This window comes from Cebus imitator, unplaced genomic scaffold (genome assembly GCF_001604975.1).
Source record: "Cebus imitator isolate Cc_AM_T3 unplaced genomic scaffold, Cebus_imitator-1.0 Scaffold39, whole genome shotgun sequence".
NCBI lineage: Eukaryota > Metazoa > Chordata > Mammalia > Primates > Cebidae > Cebus > Cebus imitator.
Window position 1 is genome coordinate 5,097,568 of NW_016107354.1, and position 23,715 is coordinate 5,121,282.

The 23,715-nt window shown below is 43.1% G+C and overlaps 1 protein-coding gene and 1 long non-coding RNA gene across 3 annotated transcripts in view; one reads left to right on the forward strand and one right to left on the reverse strand.

Moving 5' to 3' along the window:
* The window catches only part of INSC (INSC spindle orientation adaptor protein), a 128,024-nt gene extending 106,927 nt beyond the window's left edge, over positions 1-21,097 (forward strand). Inside the window, exons 9-13 of the mRNA XM_017525797.2 lie at positions 1,979-2,157; positions 11,844-11,910; positions 14,921-15,076; positions 16,560-16,636; positions 19,792-21,097. Of these exons, the coding sequence (XP_017381286.1) occupies positions 1,979-2,157; positions 11,844-11,910; positions 14,921-15,076; positions 16,560-16,636; positions 19,792-19,920 (608 nt within the window). The 3' untranslated portion in view covers positions 19,921-21,097. The remainder of the gene's footprint in view (positions 1-1,978; positions 2,158-11,843; positions 11,911-14,920; positions 15,077-16,559; positions 16,637-19,791) is intronic.
* The window catches only part of LOC108302255, a 112,134-nt gene that overhangs the window by 73,797 nt on the left and 14,622 nt on the right, over positions 1-23,715 (reverse strand). For both annotated transcript variants that reach the window (XR_001824271.2, XR_001824272.2), the window contains exon 2: positions 19,743-19,889. This is a non-coding gene — a long non-coding RNA (uncharacterized LOC108302255). The remainder of the gene's footprint in view (positions 1-19,742; positions 19,890-23,715) is intronic.

Here is a 23,715-nt window from a genome sequence, read left to right on the forward strand (position 1 = left end):
TAATCTGTTGTCCCAGTCCTGATGGCTGGATCAAGAGTTTGAGTTGTTTAATGGTCACACCTGGGCTGTGGGGAGCAACATTGCCCAGAGGCGAGTGTTATCCTCCTGATAGAACTGAAACCCACATCTCTGGAAGCATCACTGGGAATGAGTCAAAGAGGCTGAGAGACCAGAAGCAACCTGGAGTATAAAAGAATGGGGACTTTGGAGTCAGGCAGACCTGGATTTGATTCTAGCCTCAAACAGTTACTTACTGGCCATAAGACCATGGGCAAATCACTTAATACTTGAATCTTCAACTTATTCACTTACAAAACAGTGATAAAAATGAGATTGTAAGGAGAAGTAAAAAAATATGTACAGCAGCGAGTAAACAATAAATGGTAGCTGCTGCTGCTACTACTAGCGTCTCTAAGACTCAGCTAGTTGTAAATGTGGACAATCATTTTCTACTTTGAGGGTATTCAGCATTTAATGGCACAGTGCAAGGCCCACTGCAGGTGTTTGACTAATGTTATTGGTAGAAAAAGGGTTTTACTGCTAAAACTAAAATGTAGGCATCAGAAGGTGCATTCACAGGTAGATGCTAGGAGGTGGCAGTTGCATCAGAACCTGGAGGTATAGACTGTTTGTCTAGAGGCAAGAACTAGGGACCAGGATAAAACATAGCTCAATTTTGTCTCTCGAACTTTCTTTCTTTCCTGAAGCTCTTTTTCTGAAGTATTGTCTTGCCTCTTGTGGTTTTGTGGAGATGTTATCAATAGGAGAGGGCCTGGACCACAGAAGTACCTGGATTGATTTTCAAGTTGGAGCTGAGGGCTAGACATCAGGTCTACTGAAATGGGGGAAGTACCATGGATAGAATCCATCTATTCCTCCTCCTGAGATGGGTGTCCATTCCAGGTTCTGTAGCTCATGAGGGATGTGTCAGGTGGTGGAAGGATGAGGTCACTCTGCTCCTTAAAGGCCCTTAGTACAATTACAGATGGTAAGTGGGGGAATTTGGTTAGGGCTGAGCTAGGACCACTAGGAATAGAGATAAAGAGCCTTACATTCAGGAGCTTGGTATAGGACTTTCTTGCTGCCAGATTACCCTTATCCTGGGACCAAAAGGAAGCACCAAGGCTCTGTTGATGGCAGCTGGAGGGGTATAGTCTCTCTGTTTTACCTTTAATCTCTTCCTTAAGGCAAGGTTAGCAGCAGGCTAGTGTGCATTACTGGAGAAACAAAGGGACTGGAAGCTCCTTCCCACCTCATGGGCTTTGTATTTCTTTTTCCTTTGGTCTAGAATATTCTGTTTCTCCAAGTGTTTTTATGACTGGCCCCTTTCTTCCTTTAAGGTCTCAGCTGTAAAGTCATATTCTTAGGGACACCTTTTGTTGTGCATCTCAGTGAGCCACTAGATATGCTGTCTCAGTATTTCTTTGTTTTCTCCCTCATATTTATCAGACTTTGTAATTGTGCATAGTAATTTTTTTCTTTTTTTTTTTTGAGACGGAGTTTTGCTCTTGTTACCCAGGCTGGAGTGCAATGGTGCGATCTCGGCTCACCGCAACCTCCGCCTCCTGGGTTCAGGCAATTCTCCTGCCTCAGCCTCCTGAGTAGCTGGGATAGTAATTTTTTAAAAGTTCATTTTCTTGCCCACTAGTAGAGTGTGAGCTCAACAAGGTCAAGGACCTGACTGTTTTGTTCACTATGCCATCCCAATACCCCATTGACACCTGGCACATAGTGTTCATTCAATAAATACTTATTGGCTGAAGGAGTGAGTAGAGTTACATGTCATGTTTTAAATCCCAGCTTGGTCACCTGTATAGACAGATAATGTTCCATCTGTAGTAACCACTTTCCTCATCTGCAAAATGGGTATTATAACACCTGCTCTAAAGATCTCCCAGAGCTACTGTGGGAACAAAATGAGACAACTGATATGAAAACACTTGGCATGGAAGTTATTTTCTTTCTCTTCACCATCCAGAACTATGCCAAGAGGCCTCATCAGGGGAAGTCTTCCTGCTGGCCTCTGCGGCCCTTGCCAATATCACCTTCTTTGACACAATGGCCTGTGAGATGCTCCTGCAGCTGAACGCCATCCGTGTCCTCCTGGAAGCCTGCAGTGACAAGCAGAGAGTGGACACGCCTTACACTCGAGACCAGGTAAGATGCCCAGAAGGCACCAAGCCCAGGGCCTATAGCTGTGGAGACAGAGGTTAGGAGGCCAGCACTTAGTTTCTGAGGCAGGGGAGAGGACATGGGAGTCCTGTTAATTTTGCATGCTGTAGGACCGTAAATATTCTCCATGTCTCTCATTGACCTTGAAGCCTCTTTGTGAGACCTCCTATCCCTTTTGCTCATCCCATTGTGAGCTTTCCATGCTGCAGGAAGGTAAAGGAATATGTTTTCCATGTCTCTCATCAACCTTGAAGCCTGTCTATGAGATTTCCTATCTGCTTTGCCCATCCCAACCACTACAGGGCCTTCTTTAATCTCTTCAGATTGCCTGTTCTTGGAGGCAGAAAGACCCACAGAAAGTGCCTAGACCTCCTCTAAAGTTCTGTGTCCTGGTCATGTTGGTGCCCATCTGACACTGAACCCTGTAGCAAACCGCTTTCCCCTCTACCTTCATGAGAAACAGAGGCTTGGAGCAGAAACTTAATTTTGGGCTTCAGCCCTTACATCAGTCATAATTTTCTTTCTATATTTGAACTCCGTGAAAGATTTTCTTTGGTAGAAAAGGGGTTTTACTACTAAAAGTGTTTGAAAACATAGAATGAGGGGGTTTTAAAGGCTTTTTGAAGTCTGATGTTCTAGAATTTTATCCTGTTTCACCTCTGGCCCCCAATAAGGAGTGGGGGTGGTAGATTAGGTGGGCTTTAGGTCTCTGTGAATTCCTCCCAGTACCTGAGCTCTAAGTTAGATGATCCTTTCTCCCCCAACTCAGCTTATTCCTGTCTGCATTTTAGCTCCCACACCATCGCCTCTTCCACCCTTATCTCTTAACTGGAGTTGCTTTGGTTTCTGTCCCATGCCAGCAGCTCCAGGAAGGCCTTTCCTGATGGTTTCGGCTCTCTGGAGTTGCCTCCTTTTCTTAGCATTCATACCTCACAATGCAGTGTTGACTTATCTAATGACATTTATTCCTCTTAATTATTTCATGTGATTTTCCTTCTCTGAGGGCATGATCTATGGTCGGTGCTTCCCTAGGATTTTTTAAGGCCTCTAGCCTAGAGCTGGTGCCCTTGGTGAAGTTCCCCAAACTTTGTCAGTTATTTCTTATCCTTAGAATCACCTGTGAAAGGGCAGCTAATCATAGAAGCTCGTATTCGGAGAGAATTTTCTAATGTCTAAGCATTTGCATATGAGAGTTCTAATGATACTGTGACACTGGTGATATTTGCCCCATTTTATAGATAAGAATATTCTGGCTCAAGAAGATATCCCCAAAATTAAATGGTTGGCAGGCAGCTACCCAGAATTTAAATCAGGATTAAATTTAAATTCTTAGACCTTGATCTTTGACTCTCATCTGCTGTTGTCTTTGAAGAAAGGAGGTCATACAGCTGTTGAACCACAGACTGAGTGTTGGCCCTGCCTGGGCCATTTATCAATTGAGTGACACTGATCAAGTTAAAGGCACCTGGGTGTTAGTTTTCCATCTATTAATTGGGACATTAATGTCTATGTTGCAGGGTTATTGTGAAGGTAAGTGTAATAAGATATGCAAAAACCTAATATAAGGTTTAGCCCCTACTAAGTTCATAATAAATGGCGAATATCATTATTTTTTAAACCTGATGATCCAAGGAAGAGCATGAGTAGTGTGTTATCCAAAATCCTCAACTTGGCCTTCCAAACTGTATGATATGTATGATTCCAGACTTCCTTTCCAGTGTAATCTTTTACTTCTAGGAGTTGGATAAGTCCCTGGAGAGATAAGGTATTACAGTAACAAATAAGAGTGGTGGCCCCCTGGTTGGCCATTGGCCTGACTGGCTCCTGAGGGGGACATGCCCCGTGTCTACTGTAGACATATCCTTGGTAGTGGGGAGGGAGACAGGAGGGCCCACCCCTTGTGATCCTCCTTACTCATGCTCCTGTTGTCTTCAGCTAGGTACCTCCAGTTGCTGGGTCTCTCATCTACCTTACATAATTTTAGATCCCTTTACCTTCAAGCGCCTCTCCTGTGGCTGACTCCAGTCATTTCATACAAGATTCAGTAGTGAGTCAATAAGACCAGGAATTTTGGAGTCAGACAACCTGAATTTGAAGATTTTTTGCTATTAATAATCATGTTACTTTGGGCAATTAACTTTGAGTCTTACTTTGTTAATCTGTAAAATGGAAACAAATAATACATATTTTACAAAGTTGAAATAAGAATTAAATAAGTTAATAAATATAAACTCTTGGTACAGACTCTGACACATAGAAACTATTAATTCAATGGAAGCCACTATCAATGTTATTATGATTGGCCTTTGAATGTGTGGCACACAGCACTGAACGGGAACCTCCAGAGAGGAGTTCCCTCATCTGTAAAAGAGTCATGGCTTCTTCCATTTTGGATGTCCTGTGACTCTATGTGTAGAAGCCCCCTTCTCATCACAAGGAGTGACTGGCCCACTCTTAAAGCCTCACTGAGTCCTAGGAAAGGGAGATCAGAGTAGGGAGAGAATGTGGTCATGCTGCCAGCAGATAGTTCTTTCTGCACCTGGAGTCAGTAGCTTTTCACGTTATTCCACTGTCTGAGCCAGGCATGTTCCCCCTGTCCTCAGGATGGCTTCACTTTCTGCCCTGGCTCAGCACAGTCACTTAGCTAGTGAAAGTGCACCCATTAAAGAAACAAATGGCTCTTTCCCATGGCAGCAAAAGGATTAAGGTGATCAGGGCTCTCTGTAATAACGACAAAAAAGATGAATTAGGCTTTGAAGTACTCACCGCCCCCTGAAATACTTAGGAGATTAAATGCCCCATGAGGCTTCCGGTAATGAACCTGCCAATGATGCCAATGTTGTGTGGAGCCTCTTGGTCTTGGATCTATACAGACCACCTCTGTTTGAACAATGAGAACTTCTCTATCATCCTGGCAAGCCAGGTCCACACAATTCGTCCAACAGAAGCCTCATTAGCCATGCCTATCCTGTAGCCAGCCTTGGAGTGTGGAAGTTGGTGAGGGCAGCCTTGGACCTAGGCTTTTCCATCCCCTTCAGCTAATTTACAGGAAGTGGGCCTGGGCTGCAGCTGATATGCTCAGCCATTGAGAAGCCTAACAAGTAATCTGGATAGTCCTATGTTTTCATGCCCAGGAGATATTTCCAGGAGCCATCCTTCCGATGGAATCAGCTACAGATCTGACAGGGGGAGGTAGGAAAGGGGCTGCCTCCAGATGTATTGGTGAACATCTGCCCTGCCTGTCAAGCAGGGACAATCTAGGATGGAAGGGACCTGATTATCTTGTCTAATGTGTAATAGAGACTTTTACTGAGCCTGACTTTTTGTGGCCTTCAGGAATTAACTACTTTCATAAGGGTAGGAGTGCTAGTATATACTTCCCATATTAATACACCATCTGTTTGGCATTTTAGAATGACTAGATTTTGTAACATTTCTGGGACTTCACTGTGAATACTATTTATCAGAAAATGCCAGTCACTAGAGGTTGCATTTTTGGCTCACATCTCAAAATCTCTCTATAGTTTATAAAGCTCTGTCATGTATATATGTGATATATTAGAAACAGCACAGCTTTTTAGTTCAGACGGATCTGAGTTCACATTCTGGTTCTGCCATTTCCCAGCTACGTGACCTTGGACAAATCACTTAACCTCTCTGAGCAACAATTTCCTCATCTGTGTAATGGGGATAATAACATTTGCTCCCTCCCTCATGTCATTATGATGAGTAAATGGAATAACACTAGTAAAGTACTTAAAACCAAAGTGAATACTCAATAATGAATGGGACAGTGGTCTCTAACAGAACTGGAGGCTGGGATAGGTTTGAGACAGGGAATGTCAGCTTTGAAACAGGAAGGTAGGGTCAGGAAATGTAGTTAACATGGCGGCCACTGTATTGGTCTGTTCTCACATTGCTGTAAAGAAATGCCTGATGTAATCCCAGTACTTTGGGAGGTTGAGGTGGGCAGATTGCCTTTGTTTATGAGTTCAAGACCAGCCTGGGCAACATGGAGAAGTCCTATCCCTACAAAAAAAAAAAAAAAAATTAGCTAGGCGTGGTAGTACACACCTATAGTCCCAACTACAAGAGATGGAGGTTACATTGAGCCAAGATGGTACCACTGCACTACAGCCTAGACGATACAGCCAGACCTTGTCTCAAAAATAAAAATAAAAATAAGTTTCCTGAGATTGGGTAATTTGTAAAGAAAAAAGGTTTAATTGGCTCACAGTTCTGCATGCTAAACAGAAAACATGAAGCTGGAATCTGTTTGGCTTCTGGAGAGGACTTAAAACTTACAATAATGGTGGAAGGCAAAGGTGAAGCAGATACATCACATGGCAGGAGCAGGAGCACGAGAGAGCAAAAGGGAAGTTGCTTCACACTTTTCAACAAGAACCTACTTCACTATCACAAGAACAGCAGCAAGAGGATGGTGCTAAATCATTCATGAAGGAACCACCCTCATGAATCACCTCCCACCAGGATCCACCTCCAACACAGAGGATTACAATTCAACATGAGATTTTTGGTGGAGACACAGATCCAAACCATATCAGGGATGTTATGTAGTATTGGAGGAATCCTGGATCATAACACCCCCTCCTGACCTGTTCCAGAAACCCCTACAAAGCCAAGGGCAAACCAAGCACAGAGAATATGGTTTGGCCTTTATATGCTCTCTAACACTGTGGAGTTACAGCCCAACATTCGTGTAATCCCCAGGGTTAGGGAACTGGGTCTCACCCAGGAGAGCCTTTCAGCCTATTTGCCAGCAGTACGAGACCTACATCCAAAACAGTTCTATGGCTTTTATCGTGCTGTCTCCTAAGCCTAAATTTTAGCCCTCCACTCTTGACTCTGTAGTAGTAAGAAGAGAATGCCAATCCTGTCAGTGAGAAGACACAAGTACTGGAGAGAGGAAGCTGTATGCTTGTCTCTGGGCCTAGGCAGGTGCCCTTCTCCTAGTCTCTATGCCTGTCCAGCCCTATCAGGTCCTGTGCCCTGGGCCCTGGGCCATGCCTACTAGAGGATGGGAGAGGCTCAAAAGAGAACAGAAGAGAATAGGGCTATACCTTCTCCTGGGCTCTCTTGTTTCTCTGGCCTTGGAAAAGAAAGTATGTTCAAAGAGACCACAACTTTCCTCCCTTAGACCCCTCAATTCTACAAATCAATGTCCTTGTCTGGATTCTTTCTGCTCATTGGTAGAGGAAGTCATGTGGAGGGAAGAGGGTGCAGAGAAGCACCGAGCTTCCCCTAAAGCAGGGGTATCCAATCTTTTGGCTTCCCTGGGCCACATTGAAAGAAGAATTATCTTGGGTCACACATAAAATACACTAACACTAACGATAGCTGATAAGCTGAAAAGAAAAATCACACCAAAAAATCTCATAATGTTTTAAGAAAGTTTACAAATTGTGTTGGGCCATATTTAAAGCTGTCCAAGGCTACATGTGGCCTGCAGGCCATGGGTTGGACAAGCTTTCTAGAGGCTGAAAATGATTTTGCTTTTTGTTCTCAGGGCTGCAGTTCACATTGTTGCTGCAAATATCAGAGTTAACATGGTGATAATAGAAATCTAAATACTCATCTGGCAATTAAAGAGTAATTCAAATTATAGTCATATAAGCTGTTGGCCTTTTGGTCCTAATTTCTGCACAGCATAAAAGTAATCATAACTTTTCATGAAATATGTGCCAGGCTTTCTGTGTTGAAAGTTCTTTAGATCAGAGCACCTGTCTACTTGGGTGTCCTGGGTATTCTTCACTTGCCTTGAATGCAGTCTGGTCTTCAGTATTAGTTTCCAGCAAGGCAATGCAGGCAAAGTAAGGGTGTGATCAGGGCTGACTGCTGAGACACTGTTAGGATGTGGCAGGCCTGGCTCATACCTTGGCATCAGCCTGCAGACAAATGTTTCCAGAAAACCTGCTCTGGGCCAGCATAGGGCGCACATTTTCCTCCATGTGCACTGACACCAAAAGGCTTCACCAACCTCCTTCCTACCACACAGGGGTATTTCTTCTTGAACCAGTGACGTGGGAGGTCCCCTGCTATTCTGGATCAATTTCCTGTCTGCCTCAATTTTCTTAATGTCTTTGGGGGCCAAAGAAAAAATAATTTGAAAATGCTACATAAGGTAGTGAACACACACTTTGTTCCTCTGGTGGGAAGGGTTGTCCTGCTCTGGGACAGGCTCCACTTTGGGAGGAATCTCACATTAGCAGCGTGTCTTGGCTATGCTGATGCTCAGCCACCCACCTTGCCACCCCCAGGTGCTGCATGTTGCTTGGCTGGTGTTTCTTGACACATCTTTCAAGGCTTGCATCCTTTCAGGTTCTCCTGTCCAGAGTGATCCATATTTGTTTTATTTAACAAAGGGTGCTTGATGAGATATTAATCACTGAATGCTTGTACAGGTCTTATAAGAGATGTTTTATTTATTTTCTTATTTATTTAGAGACAGAGTCTTGTTATGTTGCTCAGGCTGGTCCCAAACTCCTGACTTCAAGTAATCCTCCTGCCTTAGCCTCTGGAGTAACTGGGATTAAAGGCATGAGCTACAGTGCCTGGCTGAATTATTTTTATTTCTTGTGGTAGGGCCCCCAAGGATGTCTACATCCTAATCCTCAAAACCTGTGAATAAGTTACTTTATATAGTGACAGGGATTTTCTAGATGCAATTGAGTTAAGATCTTGACATAGAAATATTATCCTTGATTACCCAGGTAAATCCAGTGTTGTCACAGAAGTTCTTATAAGAGGGAGGGAAGAGGATTAGATTCAGAGAATCAAACGTGATTAAGGAAGCAAAGGTCAGAAGGATATACTCCCCTGAACCAAAGAATGAGAGCAGCCTCCAGAAGCTGGAAAATAGAAACTAGAAAATTGATTTTCCCCTAAAGCCTCCAGAAGAAATGAAGATCTGTCAACACCTGGATTTTTGCTATGTAAGACTCATTTAGAACTTCTGACCTCTAGAACTGCAAGATAAAATCATGTCGTTTTAAGCCACTAAGTTTGTGATAATTTGTTTTAGCAGCAATAGAAAAGGAATACACCAAGGCACAGAAGGTTAGGTAACATGGCCAAGATCATAGGAAAATGTGGTAGAGACAGGATTTAGAGGTAGGTTGAGCAATATATTTAGCTATTACATTACACTGACCTCTCACCGAGGGCCACTCTCAAGGGTGATGTCCTCTGGATTTACCAAACAACCGCAGGGCAACAGTGCCCTTTCACTCAGGTGGAATAGAACTTAACTGAACATCATCAGACAGGAATGAATTAGCCTGGGCTGGGGAAACTGGCTGGCTGGCTCCTGCACTCTGCCCCCTCACAGCACTGCTAGCTTGTATCCAACCAGGTAAAACAGTTGTCCCTAAATTCCCACCCATGGACTTGCCTGTGAGGATAAACTATGACCTCTTTCCCCTCTACGTTATGGTGCACACAAAGATATTTCAAAAGGGGGGCTCAAAGCAGGGCATAATTGGCATTTATTCAAATTGTGCTTAATTGAATACTTCATCTGCACCTCCAGAAAGCCACATGGGGTACAGGCTCTGTAAAGAGGAAGTAATTTTCATTAACAGGATCTAAATTAGTCTGACACAAAGACCTACGTGGTGCCTGTGACTTGGCTAATAATTACTGTGTAATGAACCCGTTGCCGCAGACAAAGCTTTCCTTTTCTTTTCCTACTTTGTCCTTCCTTCCTTCCTTCATTTTCCTCACTCCTTGGCTCTTTCCTCCTTCCCTCCTTGCTTCCTTCCCTCCCTTCCTTTCTTCCTTCATGATTCTGCATATCAACTAAGTGTTTTTGTCAGAGAGGCCAGCTTGGTGATGGTGGGATGGCGCAGCCCCTGTGTGGTGGAAGCAGAGTCCATGCTTCCTGCTGACAGCACAGAGATAGCCAAATAAACTCTAAACCGACATGGACTTGGCTGTGTACCTCCTCCCTCATAAGAATGTGCACACAGTGCCTCTTGGGAACTTTCCATTTTTGATTGCATCTTCAACCCAGTTTTTCCCTCCAACTCCTTCCACTGAGCCCACAAACACAACCTTAAAAATTGTAAAAATAAGTAAATAAATGCATAAAAGATCCTCGAAGTCCTAAATCTCCTTTAGTCCTATTATCTTCCTAACTGCAAATAGGAGCTTGTCACCCCCTTCATAAAACATCTGGTGGTATGGAGTAGCTTTCAGGATAAAGTTTCTGGAGTATTCTCCTGTCCTTCCTCTAGCAACCCACTGTAGTCATGCTTATCCACCCAGGCCCCAGTGGGGTCTGAGCTGGAAGGGGCTGTCACACACACGAATGCTGCAGAAGAATGCAGCATCGCCTTCCAACATGTGTTCAGAAGGAAAGGGGAGAGATGGGTATTCTATTAACATGGTAAGCTTTTTCCTTTCTGTTTCAAAGAAGGTATTTTTATATGTATTTGTTATCCAGCGTAAAATAGTAATATTTGTTATCCAGAGTAATTTAAATGTAGATAATACTCTTTCTTGGTAGACATCACATTACTATCCAGTTTCAGAATTTTAGCTGCCGGAATTGTACTCAATAGATTGTTAACTGCTGTCTCAGAGGAGAGGAGCATAGCCTTTGCTTATACCATCCTGCAAACTTTGAAGAAACCTTTCGAGAGAGAGAGGCTTGTACTAGTAAGAAGTGTTTTTTTAATTTAATTTTATTATTTATTTTAATTACCACTTGAGAGTGCTGTACATTTCTGTGAAAGTGGGTGAATTTTCATCTTGCGACTTATATCAGGAGCAGTGTTGTGGGTATTATCTGAGTTAATAGGTGCCATGTTTCCAATATATTCCAGTAGTGTTTTGGCACTTTTTGCAATTTGGAGTCCCTGGAATGAGTCCCCTGTCAAGCCATTCCTTAATCCGGTTTGTGCTGTGAGTTCTGTGTTCTCCTTTGACTATACCAGGGGTTGCAGGTGAGGCTGGTTACAACCCATAAAGTTGTAAATGAGACTCACTGTCTACCTGGGGTCAGTACTCCTTTCCTACAGGCAGAGACTTTCAGTGATGACTGATAATTGAGGCTTACCACAGACTTGTAACATGCAGCTGAGTATGCACTTTCTCATCAGATTCCATATAATAGCCAATGCTTGGGGTATAATGCTACCTCTTCCTACTCATGCCCTCTAACGTGACCTTAGCTTTCATCCATCGCAGGTTGACAGTAGGTGAGGGTTAATATTCAGGAAAGAAGCTGGGATGGAGGAACTCAATCTAGAGTAAGAGCTAACTGTCAGGAGGACAAGCCAGCAAAGAGGAGTTAGGGGGCCAGGGACCTGCTGGTTCTGTCTGCATTTCAGGACTGGGGACCAGAGCAGAAAGACAGCTGGGCCCCAACTCCACCCGGGGTGATGCTAGTCTTTCCAGGGTGCCCTGAGGCCCTTGGGAGGCATCCTATGGTCATAGGCTGATAAATGGGCATTAGTCACTGGGGAGATACATCTGAGTGGCAGGAGCCCATTAAGATGGAAGAAAATACCATGGAAGGATAGGCCCAGTGGACAGGAAGTAGTCATGGGATAAAAGGAAGATTTGTAACCCCTGGCTGACCTGTCTGTAGAGAGTACCATTTGGATCAGGTGTGTTCATTTTCTCATTTTCTAAATTCTCTTTTCCAGATTGTGACCATCTTGGCAAACATGTCTGTCCTAGAGCAGTGCGCCACTGATATCATTCAGGAGAATGGTATGTCTTTGCAGCAGTGTACATGTTATGTGGATTATCTGGATGTAGGGGACTGTGTCTTTGTGCTTGTGTGAATGCCTGTGCAGGTATGTAAATAGGTACACATATCACCTTGCTTGCATGAGCATATATGTATGTGCTTGTATGTGTGCAACTGGGCCTATATATGTATTTGTTTGCTTTTGTGAGGCCTAAGTTCTAGTGGAAGACAACGTACAAGAAGATAGAAAATGTCCAATAATGACAGTGTGACAGTGCCCTGGGGAAAATAAAGCAGGGAAGAAGAGTAAGGTAGACTCAGGGTGGGGTGGTGGTGGTTGCTATTTTAATAGGGTGGTAAGGAGACGGCAAATATTTCATTATGATCCTCAAATTAAAAAATCTATTCCTCCCAGCTGACCCCAAAACCTAAAATGCAATAAAATAAATCAATGGGGGGGGGGGAAGAGAATTACTTTATTAACAAAAAAAAAAAAAAAAATCTATTCCTACCAAGTAATACACTCCAACTTTCAACTGTTCCTATGTCATTGGATTTGGCCTCAGTGCAGGTCAAGACAACCTGAATGTATTGAGCCCTCACTGAGAGCATCTCTTCTCCCACTTGCTCCCTTGTTCCACCTTGTGCTGAATGTGTCACGAAGGTCCAGGTGGGGCAGGCCAGGTTTCATTGGCCTGGAAGCTGATGTAAGCCGTTTCTGCCAAAGGACAAGGCGGCTGCCTTGCAGCTGGGAGCAGAGATGGTGAGGGCTTCCTGTGACTGGGAAATAAGGGAGCAATTAGCAACCGGTTGGAAACCAGAGACGCTAATGAGGCGGAGTGAGCTGGAAGCCTGGGCCCGCTGCTTCTGCTCTTGCTAAAACTCCTTCTCCCAGGCTTCCCTGCTGTCTTAACAAACATACACTTCCCCATCCCCCATTGCTCTGTTACTAATTGAAGGACATCATTTTGTGTTAATTTTATGTGATTGAGCTAATAATGAGAAACTTTGCTGAGCCAGCTGAGGCCGTGAAGCTGAGCTATTGCATCTGTGCCCTGTTCTTTCAGTACTTATAGAGCCTTATGTTGAAGTGTTCAGTGGGAGTATGTCTCCATAGGCCTGTGAATTTGGGATTGGAATATCTGGCATCTGTAGAGAGTTTTATGATTCACTAAGTGCTATTGACTGACTCACTCAGTCAACTGTTATTGAGACCTAATATGTGCCTGGCATTGTGCTAGACAATGAGAACAGAGAGATAACTAAGTCCCTGCCTTTGTCCTAGAGGATCTCAGTCTGGACAGAGAGCATAACTTACCAAAACTGACATATGATAAAAGTATAACATCTACAGTAGAATAATGCAACAGAGGGAGGTTGGCATGGTGGTTGAGGTTGTAACTGAAACCATATTCTGTGGGTGTAAATCCTGGCTCTGTTTACTAACCATACAGCCTCTCTGTTTTTCCATCTGCACGATGAGAACAATCTCTACCTTATAAAGTTGCCGTAAGGATGCATGTTAGAAGATTGGCTGGCACAGAATTAGCACTAAGCTAAGCCTATCTCCTCTTTCAGGAAATAGTGGCAGTTTCATGGCATTTGCCTGAAGAAAGTTTAATGAGGGAGCTATTTTCAAAAGTGGGGCAGTATTTGAGTATTCAGCAATGGTGTCAATGCAACTGGGGTCTGATGGAAGACAGGCCTCTTAAGTCTGGACAGGGCAAATCTTGTTGCACAGGCTGGACTTTGAGAGTCCATGGTCTAAATCACAGTTCAAACTCAGATGTCTACACAATTCAGACAGGTAATATAAATGGATGAGGTGAGCTCACCAGAGACAGGATCAATCTCTTTCAGTGAGACTCTGTCTCAGAAAAAAGGAACTCATAATAAGCTTTAACAATTTGTCGTTGTGCAGACATGAGGGCCTAGTTGTTGAAATTCAGGAGGCAATTTCAGAATTTAGAAATCTGGATTTTTATAGAAATCCTTCAATTAGCATACTATCAAAAATCTAAAAAATTTTAGACATTGTATAGAGCAACAAAACAAAGCAAAACTATATCCTTGGGTCATATCTGGCTTAAGTTCTAAGCTGGCAGGAGCCACGGGGTGCAGAAGAGGAGAATGTGGGATGGGCAGTTGGGCAACAGCTCACATAGAAGGTGAACTTTCACTACAACCAGCAGGATGGAGTTTTTTAGATGCAGCATCAAGAGGGAAAATGACATCCCTTGAAGAAAGAAAGTGTGGGTAAAGGCAACAAGGTATGAGTGGACATGGGTGTGGCTTGTGGAACAATCAAAAGACAAATCTGATTTCATGGGGAGGTAGGAGGCTTCTCAGCAGAGATTATAAATCTCTGTCTAACTACTACACCCTTTTCCAGCTTGAGTTCTCTCTAAAACATTTGATCTAGTCATTATCAGCTAGTCATAACCAGCTTAGGTTTGGATCACCTGTTACCAGGGGGATTCATCACCACTGGACCTGTCTCAGATGCAGCCAGTATCAGATGTGAAGAGGTGATGGAGATAAACCAGTTATCTGAGTTTCTTTCATTTTTGTTTTCTTAATCCCAAATGTGATGCTACGTCTGAATTTCAATAGCAGCTCCCCCAGCTACTAACCATGTGACACTGGGCAAGATACTTCACTCCTCTCTGGGCTTCAACATGGAATTATAGTGGTACCTAATTCATGAAGCTTCTGGAAGATTTTAGGGGATTATGCAGTTACTGTGCATTTAGCACAGTGCTGAGTATGTAGTAAAAGCTCAATAATAGCATTAAAAAATAAATATGTCTTCAGATTTTCCTTACAAGTATAGTGACTTGGTACATGGATTCACCCTCAGGAGTAGAAGGCATGGAGGAGTGGCCTTGTCCAGCTTCCTCCCTCTGGGTGAGACCCCTGAAGTCATCCTGACAACCTTTGCTTGCACCCTGCATCCATCTGTCCCGCTGGCCCTATGGGGAAGGCTTCATGCTGGGGGTAGGTACCAACTATTCCTTTTCTCCTGCCTAGGGGTCCAGCTAATCATGGGTATGCTGTCTGAAAAGCCAAGGTCTGGGACCCCCGCTGAGGTGGCAGCCTGTGAGAGAGTCCAGCAGAAAGCTGCAGTGACCCTGGCCCGTCTCAGCCGAGACCCAGATGTGGCACGGGAGGCCGTGCGGCTCAGCTGTGAGTAGTGCTTGCTGGCTGTGGCTGGAGTAAAGTATGGGGTTTGGGGGTGGGAGCAGCTCTGATTTCATGGTGGCAGCAGTGGACACAGGGCAAGGGCTGGCTAGGGTAAGCCCTATCTCTGGGGGCTAGAAAATGCTGGGATGGAGGCTCAGGGTACAGCCCCTAGTCTAGTTTGTAACCTGGGGCTGAAGCAAAAGGGAGAGAGGACCTAGAGAAATGAAAGCCAGAACAGTGACTCACCTGCAGACTTAATAAGAACCCCATTCTTTCATTCACTCATTCATTTTTTCACTTGCTCAGTTATTTATCTACTCATTTGTTTACCTATCTACTCACTTGTTCAATTATTCATTAATTTATCCTTTAGTTCATTTATTCATTAACCCATTCATGACTTCATTATTCATTCATTCATTCATTTACCCGTTAACATGCTAATTCATTCAGTTAGTTACTTATTTACCCAACAAATATTTTCAGAGCATCCTCCCTATGCTAAGCTGTCTTCTGAGCACTGGGCATGTAACATTGGATATGACATTGTTCTGATCACAGGGGCTCACAGCCTCACAGACGTGACAGATAAAGAGATATTCTCACTTCAGAATCATGGGAGTGACACTCAAAGCATGTCCGTGGTACATTTGACATGCAGAAGAAGTAGCCCGTGTTTATCTGTGTGGGTCAAAGAATGTTTTAACAAGGGGGTGAGTCCTCTGCTGTGGTTTGATGGGTAAATAAAAGTTACTCCCATGTGATGGCTGAGAAAAGGCTCTGCAGGAAGAAGCATGAGAAAAGGCATGGCAGTGTCGTCAATCATCCAGGTACCCCAAGGGACAGTGATAGGTGGCCTGGGGCAGCAGAGGGTTCCCACTCCTTCAGGACCTTACAGAGGATGGACACACAGACTGCATTTGTATACCTTCTACTACTATGTTATAAGGAGAGTTTTTTTTCCTTGCAGTTGAAAGAAGTCAGTCTGCATTGAAAAGCTAAGTCATTCACTTAACTCTCCCCAGTAAAGCCCTAGGAAATATTAGTAGAGTCTGTAGTTTTCTGTTATTTTAGCCACAATATATTTTCTGACCGAAACAGGCACTTGAGAAAAAAAGGTATAGCTAGGAATTTTGTCTGCTAAAGATTCAAATATTAAACATAGCTCTGGTAAAATCAGAAATGCCTGAATAGGAAGTCCTTTCTTGGTGACATGAGCACTATCTCTGCCACAGTTTTAACTAAGCTTGGTCTTAGCAGCCAGTGGCTGCTGTGGCACCTGTGGGTTTGGCTTGCATATTTCAGCTTGGCCTGACCCTGACCAGGGTCTGTTCATCACTGAGGGTGTAGAAAGTTTCCATCACAGACTCCCCCAGGTGGGTTCATCCCCCTTCTCTGGCAGATTGGGTGTGCAAAGGAGGCCCAGTACCTTTTCAGGCCTCGCTAGGCCCCATCCTGGGCTTGAGGCTCTCTGTGTCTCCTACAGGCATGTCCCGTCTCATCGAGCTCTGCAGATCCCCGTCAGAGAGGAACAGCAGTGACGCTGTGCTCGTGGCCTGCCTGGTGAGTTTTCAGTCTTCCCCCGGCTTTTCCCCTGGCCTTTGGGAGGCATACCAGGGGCATAGGAGAACTGGCTGTGCTGTAGCTGGCTTCAGTAAGCCATAAAACCTCTCTGGGCTTCAGCTTTTTTCTTTAGGATTGTGATCATTGTAATATTTGTTTCACTTGATTCATAAAATTGTGATGAAAATTATAGGAGGTCATATGTGTGAAAGATGGGGGCTGAGAAACCCCCTCTTCCCTCTGCTCTACAATTTTAGGAACCAGGAACCTTTGAGGTTCCTCTGGAATGCTAGCTAGTGGTATCTATGTCATGGTGCCTGCAGAACATATGAGCTAGGATAGGGATATCTCCTGCCTATTTCAAAGGTAATGAAGTGAGAAAAACCTCCATTTCTCCCTACAGGGAGCACATCTGCTGGTGCTTTTCCAGCATTGTAGCTTCCTCCTTCTTTGTGGGATAGAACGAGAAGGAACATGACAAGACAGAGTGGACTATTCAGCCAGCCACCTGGATCTTCACCTTGAACACAAGCAAGTGTGTCCTGGGAAGTCCTCACCCAACATCTTTTTGCTAGGGGTCCACCATGAAATAATCAATAGTGCCAGACAGAAAATACATGCTTTGTCTTTATACTCTCCCGATTAGGGCCATAAGGATTCCTAAAGTAGAGTAGCTTCCATTTGGAAACTTTTAGGAGCAGGGAAGCCACTCTATAAACAGAACCGTTAACTTCCAGAAGAATGTGCCGGCTCTTGTGATCAAAGAACACAAGGGATAAGTGATGGATTAAAGATCCTTCAAGCTGTCTCACAGTAAAGTCCTCTCCTCTGCCCATTTTTAGCTGAGCTCATCTCTTTTCTGGGAGTTTCTTATGGGCATTGCACAGTTGTAGAAACAGCAGGGCATTGCTGTCAATCACACCTGTCTTGGTCGTACCATTAATGAGCTGTGTGACATTTGATAAGTCACTCAGTGCTATACATTTTATTCAATAAATGTTTACTGAATGGTTCTGTGTTCCATTCACTGTTGTAGGCTATGGGGATACAGCTGCAGGAAAAAAGACAAAAATCTCTGTGCCCTCTTGCTGTGGCTTTTATTTTGGTACATTCAAGGCGATCTTAATCTTTTAGTGCCTAACGATGCAAAAATACATTGATTGCCTTATCTCCTCATCTTCAGAAAATCCCTGATTCTATTTTCATGGTGACAACTCAGTCACCTGAATGGGGTTATCTTTCCCAGTTGGATTCAAGAAGAATCAGAAAGTGTTATGACATTTACCCTCTTTAGCCCATGGGGTAAATCATGTCCCATGAGAGTCGAGATGTGCTAGTTAGAGATAGTTCTGGGGGCTCTACTTCCTGTTGCTAGGGTCACAGACCCTGCTCGTTAATGCACAGAGATACACGCTCCTTCTCTTTGATCTGGCCTGGACATGACAGCCCCTATGACTCCCAGCAACCAGCTCAAGCTATCCTCTCTTTTCACTTGGTTGGCCTGATTTCTCAGCAGCAGGCTACCTGCCATGTCCAGGTAATGAGCGGTACTCCTGCCTTGTGCTTAGTATAACCTCATATCCTGGTGTTGCAGCATCCTACCTGTGTGCGTAGGTATGAATGCCCTGGAGTCAGACTCCTGTGTGATGTCTGGAAGGTCACTTTCCCTCCCTGAGCCCTAGTTTCCTTGTTTCCAAAATGGCGATCATGACACTTAGCTTGCAGCATCATGTAGGGATTAAGTGAGGTGCTATGGGGAGAGTCTCAGTGTTTGCATTCCCTCTTTCTTTGCTTCTTTTGCCATTCTAGATATTCCCCTACTCTTTTTGCTACCAGGGTTGAGAGGGGAGGGGCACCTTGTTCCCTGCTGTGTATATGCTTAGGAAGAGGGAATAAATTAATATTCATCCAGCACTTAGGATACATTGCCTCAGTTAACTGGTAAACACTCGTAGGTAGGTGCACAGCTCACATTTAGTTTCAGGTTGCTATACAGTAGACCTCAATATTAAAGCACTTCATTTATTCATTTCTTTTCAGCCAAATTTATTGAGCCCTGTGCCAACCTCTGTGTTGTCTGCTATAGATACAGAGAAATAGAAAACAAGATTCTTACTTTCAAGGAGCTCAGAATCTAGTGTAGGAGATAAACACCTAAAAGCTAGTTACAGTCAGGTGTGAGAAGCTCGAGGTCAGCCCAGGGGCCCTGGTTGCACAGGAGAGGGAGGGATGGACTGTCCCTGCTTCAGGGTAATTGGGGAAGGCTTCATGAGGGAGATGACAATAGGCTAGAGCAGGAAGTCACTTCAAGTCACAGGTAAGAGTATGAGCAAGGAGGAGGGGGAATAGCTCAGAGGTAGAGCATTGGACTGCAGATTTGATTCTTTTAGACTCTTACCATGAGAATGAGTGCTACTCTGCAGGGATGTGCAAAATCTCAAGGAGCAGAGGGGTCATCTCAACTGGGCCATCATAGATCAGCCAGTTACCAGGCAGCCTGACTGCAAACACATCAGCTGAACCTGGCTTGGATCAGGAAAGCTGTGCAGCTGACACATGGACTTGTGAGCCACAATAAAATGCTTAAGTTTAAAAAATATGAGCAAGGGCACATGGACATAAACACAAAAATAGCATACTCATTGCTCATTGTGTGGGGAGCTGGGGAGTAACTTTATTCTGCGGGCACCTCTCTTTCCTGTTCATCCCCCTCGCCATATGCTGAATTTCTCAGTAGCAGAATCCCTATATACTTTTACAATATGTTCTCCCTCTCTTTTCTCCTTTTTTCTATAGTGCTTTGGACAGGATCTTGTTGAATTTGTGGATAAATGAATAGTTATTGTTGTTCTAAGAATACTCTAGGGATCTGGACACAATAAAGACCATTATTAAGATTATTAACAGCTTTCAGATGACATACATCTTAGTGATCAAGGTGCAAATAAAGCCCGGTGACCAAGAGATGAGGTTGCTATGGTGACCAGGTGACAAAGATGGTCACTGAGGTGCCGAATGGCCAACATGACAATCAGCCCAAATTGTCTGGTAAATGCACCACTTCCTGAAATGCACATTTCAGGTTAGGTGAAGGAAATACATGTACCTGACATGGCCCAGTCTGACATGTGTCACATCTTCTGTCTTCTCCCCAGGCTGCTCTGCGTAGATTGGCTGGGGTCTGTCCTGAAGGCCTCCAGGACTCTGACTTCCAACAATTGGTCCAGCCTCGGCTTGTGGACTCCTTCTTACTCTGCAGCAACATGGAGGAGAGTTTTGTGTAGTGAGTGTGGGAGAAGAAAGACATTTGGCTGTTCTCACACCCCCTCTGAGTATGCACCAGTGAACACACCTGAATACATACCAGCTCTCCTCATCTCCTTATTTATACTTAACTTATTTTTTTGTGTGAAATAAACGGAGGGCAAAATCTTAAAGTAACATCGTCAAACAGTCTGTGGTCCTTGGGAATCTTCTTTTTTTATTTTTTGACTTCTGTAGCTTTTCAGTTGCAGATGTTGAAATTCATAATGGCTAATATGACAGATTGTCATGAGTAATTCCACTTTGTTTACTCTTACTATATAATCTTGCCTCATTTTTTTGAACTTTGGAACCAAAGTATTTCAACTACTTAGCAGGGTTTTTATTTTTTTTTAAGTTGGATTTGCTCTTCCCAAAAATCTAAAATGAATTTCATAATTGGGTAGACTATATTAGAAGGAAGTTTTTTTTTTCTTTAATTAATGGAATCATGTAACATGTATCCTGGATTTTCTTATTAAATTGTATTTTAAACTAAGTTCTTGCTTCCCAAGGTTTCATTCTCCAAAAGCTTTTCCAACTATTAAAAGTACATACAGAATTGTCTTGTTTTCATAGGTGCATAAATAGGTGAAGTTCTGAATGCTTTAGTGAGAAACCACAATGACTTTCAAAGATACTTCCAAAGGCACCAGAAACTCTGCTTCCTTTGTCTTCTCTGCTTTTGTGTAACCTCCTATTCAGCTCCTGGTGAATAGAATCCTCAAATAAGGTTTATTGAATGATTCCTCCTCAAAAGTATATTTGAAAGCAGTGGTGTGCCGAAGCTAACTCATGCCCGCTCATGAGGGACAACTGTGAGAATTTCTTCCCAAGCCTGCACTTAGTGACCTTGTGTTGGTAGCTGTGAGCTACCTCTTGAACCCTCCTGTTGAAATTGGCCATAGTGGGAGTGTTTACACCCCAGAAATTAGCAGATGCTATAAAGCACAGCTTTTGCTTTTTTTTTTTTTTTTTTTTTTTTTTTTAAGAGAGAGTTGGTTTACTGATATCACGGCTTGAAAGTATTGCAAAAATCTGTGTATCCTTCTGAAAATTTTAATGCCATCGAATTGTGATATAATTTTACACAACATAATATAATTGTGTAAAATTGTGATATAGTAATGTTTCAAGAAACATTTCTTAAATTCCCAATTACTAGTTTAAGTGAGTTAACCTATTGAACTAAGTCCTAGGCTAAGCATCTAACATGCATTATCTAATTTATTCCTCACAATAATCACATGAGAATCAGCATATTCATATATGTTATTATATATGTTCATATTATTAATTACTTTCCCAAGGTCACTAGCTAGTAAGTAGTGCTAGGATTTGAACTTGCCTATTACCAGAGCCTTTGCGCTGAAGTCATATGCTATATAGAAAGGTAATGTCTAGTTCCTCCCACCTAATGTGAGGATGATGATGATGATGATGGTGATAGCAAACACTTGGCCAGCATTAACCAGGTGCTATGCACTTGTTTGATATCATTCTCTCAACAGATATTAGCATTTATTACTACATACTCATTTTACAGAGAAGAAACAGAGGAAACTTGTTTTACAGATGAAACAGTGGAGCTGAAGTAGCACAAAAATGGCAGACCCTGATTTCAAACCAAGGTCTTCTGAGTCCTTACACAAAGCTTCCATTTTTAGAAATAAGGCTTATATATATATACTCTCACTGAGTTACACAGATTGTTCAGATATTGGCAACTTTCTTTATGTCATATCAACAAATAACTTTTGTTAATATTATTATCTCATCAGAAAAGTTTTTAAATACTGGAAACCCATCAAGCTTGAAAGCATAAATTGTGTCACTGGCAACAAATACTGTCAGTTGTTTTCCTTGAAGAGACAGACTCACTTTGTTCATTTTTGAGAAAATGTCTGCCAAATGCCTCAGTCTCAATAATCACAGTTTGTCAATTATTCTTTCAAGTAAAAATAGTGTTCCACAGAAAAAGCAACTAGTTCATACTGCAATTCAAACAATCACACAAGTGCCTTTCTCTCAAAACTGACATACATTCTGCTTTGGCATACAGTAGAAATGCCTGAAGTGCAGTTCTCATATCACTCAGAATAGTTAAAATGACATGTACCAGGGGTCAGAATTTAATATACTTAATCATTTTTACTGCTTCATCAAGGATATTCCTAAGTGGAATTGGCATTTAAAAAATTTAAGTGTGTGGCAGTGAAGAATACAATAAGTAGAGTTTGGTACCAACGTCTTGATCATATTAAGGTGCAATTTTACCATTGCTTTTGCACCATTAGTGCAAATGTCAATAATTGGAGAAAGGTAAATAGCTTCTTAGTATTTTTATAAAAATAGTTTTGACCTCACAGAGCTGAATGTGTCTTAGGAATCCCCAGAGATTAGGGGCCCTACTTTGAGAATCAGTGATCTAGTTTAATACTCATTTTATAGTGAGGAAACTGAGGCCTGTGTTGAGGGAAAACAAATGATTTTTCCCCAAAGCATACAGAATGAAGAATAAATCCCAGCCTTTTGGATTCAAGGTCAAAGCTCTTCCCATTCCTCAATATCAGGCTAGTTGGTCACTGATACCATAGAACTAGAAGAGATTAAAGGAGTAGCTATTTGGACAATATATAATGTTGAAAATTTCTACACTGCAACCTTTATTGTGGTGGTGTGTGTATATCAGTCAGGGACCTGGTAGGAAACAGAATTTAACTCAGGTGGTTCAAATAATAAAGTTTTAGTAAAGAGACTACTTGGAGACTTGAACGTAGAGTTAAGGAAGCTATTGAGGGATGCAGAGTCGCTCTGAGACTAACCACTACAGAAAGCCCTTACCATCCTAAAGGCAGAAAGGCCAAGTGACATAATAGTGTTACCAAAGTCCACTGAGAGCTGCCGTTGTGGCAGAGGGGCTATCCAGTAGAAGCCATAGGGACTCAGCCACTGTGAGGGACATGGAGTCTGGGCAGGAAGGCAGCAGGACAGAAATACCTGGACCATCTCTTCTCACCTTCTGACCTCCTACCAGTGCCTCCCATTGCCTCCCTTGGGAGATCTTGATCTCCCAAGATCTCACCATCTTACTCTGGTGAGATCCAGCTATGAAATCCTCTGGAACAAGCCTCTTGAGAAGAGAGCAAGGCAGAGAAGAGTAGAGATTGGATCTGGGTAAGGTTAGGAAGGGGCCAAACTGAGAATAATGAGCACGGGTAGAAAAGTCTACATCCTTTCTTATTCTCCGAAAAGCAACCAGTATTACTTTTGGACTGCAGCAAAGCATCAAGTAACAGGATTTATGAGACTTCTTTTAAAGAAAGAGAAGGTAGAGGGGTTCTAGGTACAAGCAAATAATATCCCTCCTTGGAGCCTTGCTTCAGAAAAAAGAACCAGGAAGGATGCAGTGAGAGATGGCAGCACTTGGGGAAAATGGAAGTAGCTTGTGTCCCAGGCCTGAGAGTAAGGAAGACAGAGATATTCAGGGAACTACCTGTCCCAGGCCTTAGAGTAAGGAAGACAGAGATATTCAGGGAATCACAGAGTGATTCCAGAGGCCCAGGAGTTGGTACAGAGCTGAATCAAGTGCAGCAGACTGTTAAAATCACAGAAGGTCTATAAAGAGAGGAGTCATTGTGGTTGATGGTTCCTGGAGATGGGACCAAACACTGTGGCTAGGGGTGTGCTCCAGGGAAAGGTGTAAGAGTCTTCACCTTCCACACCAGTCTCTGGCTCTGCCCCATGGTTTTTCCATAGTAACTTTCACCCTACTG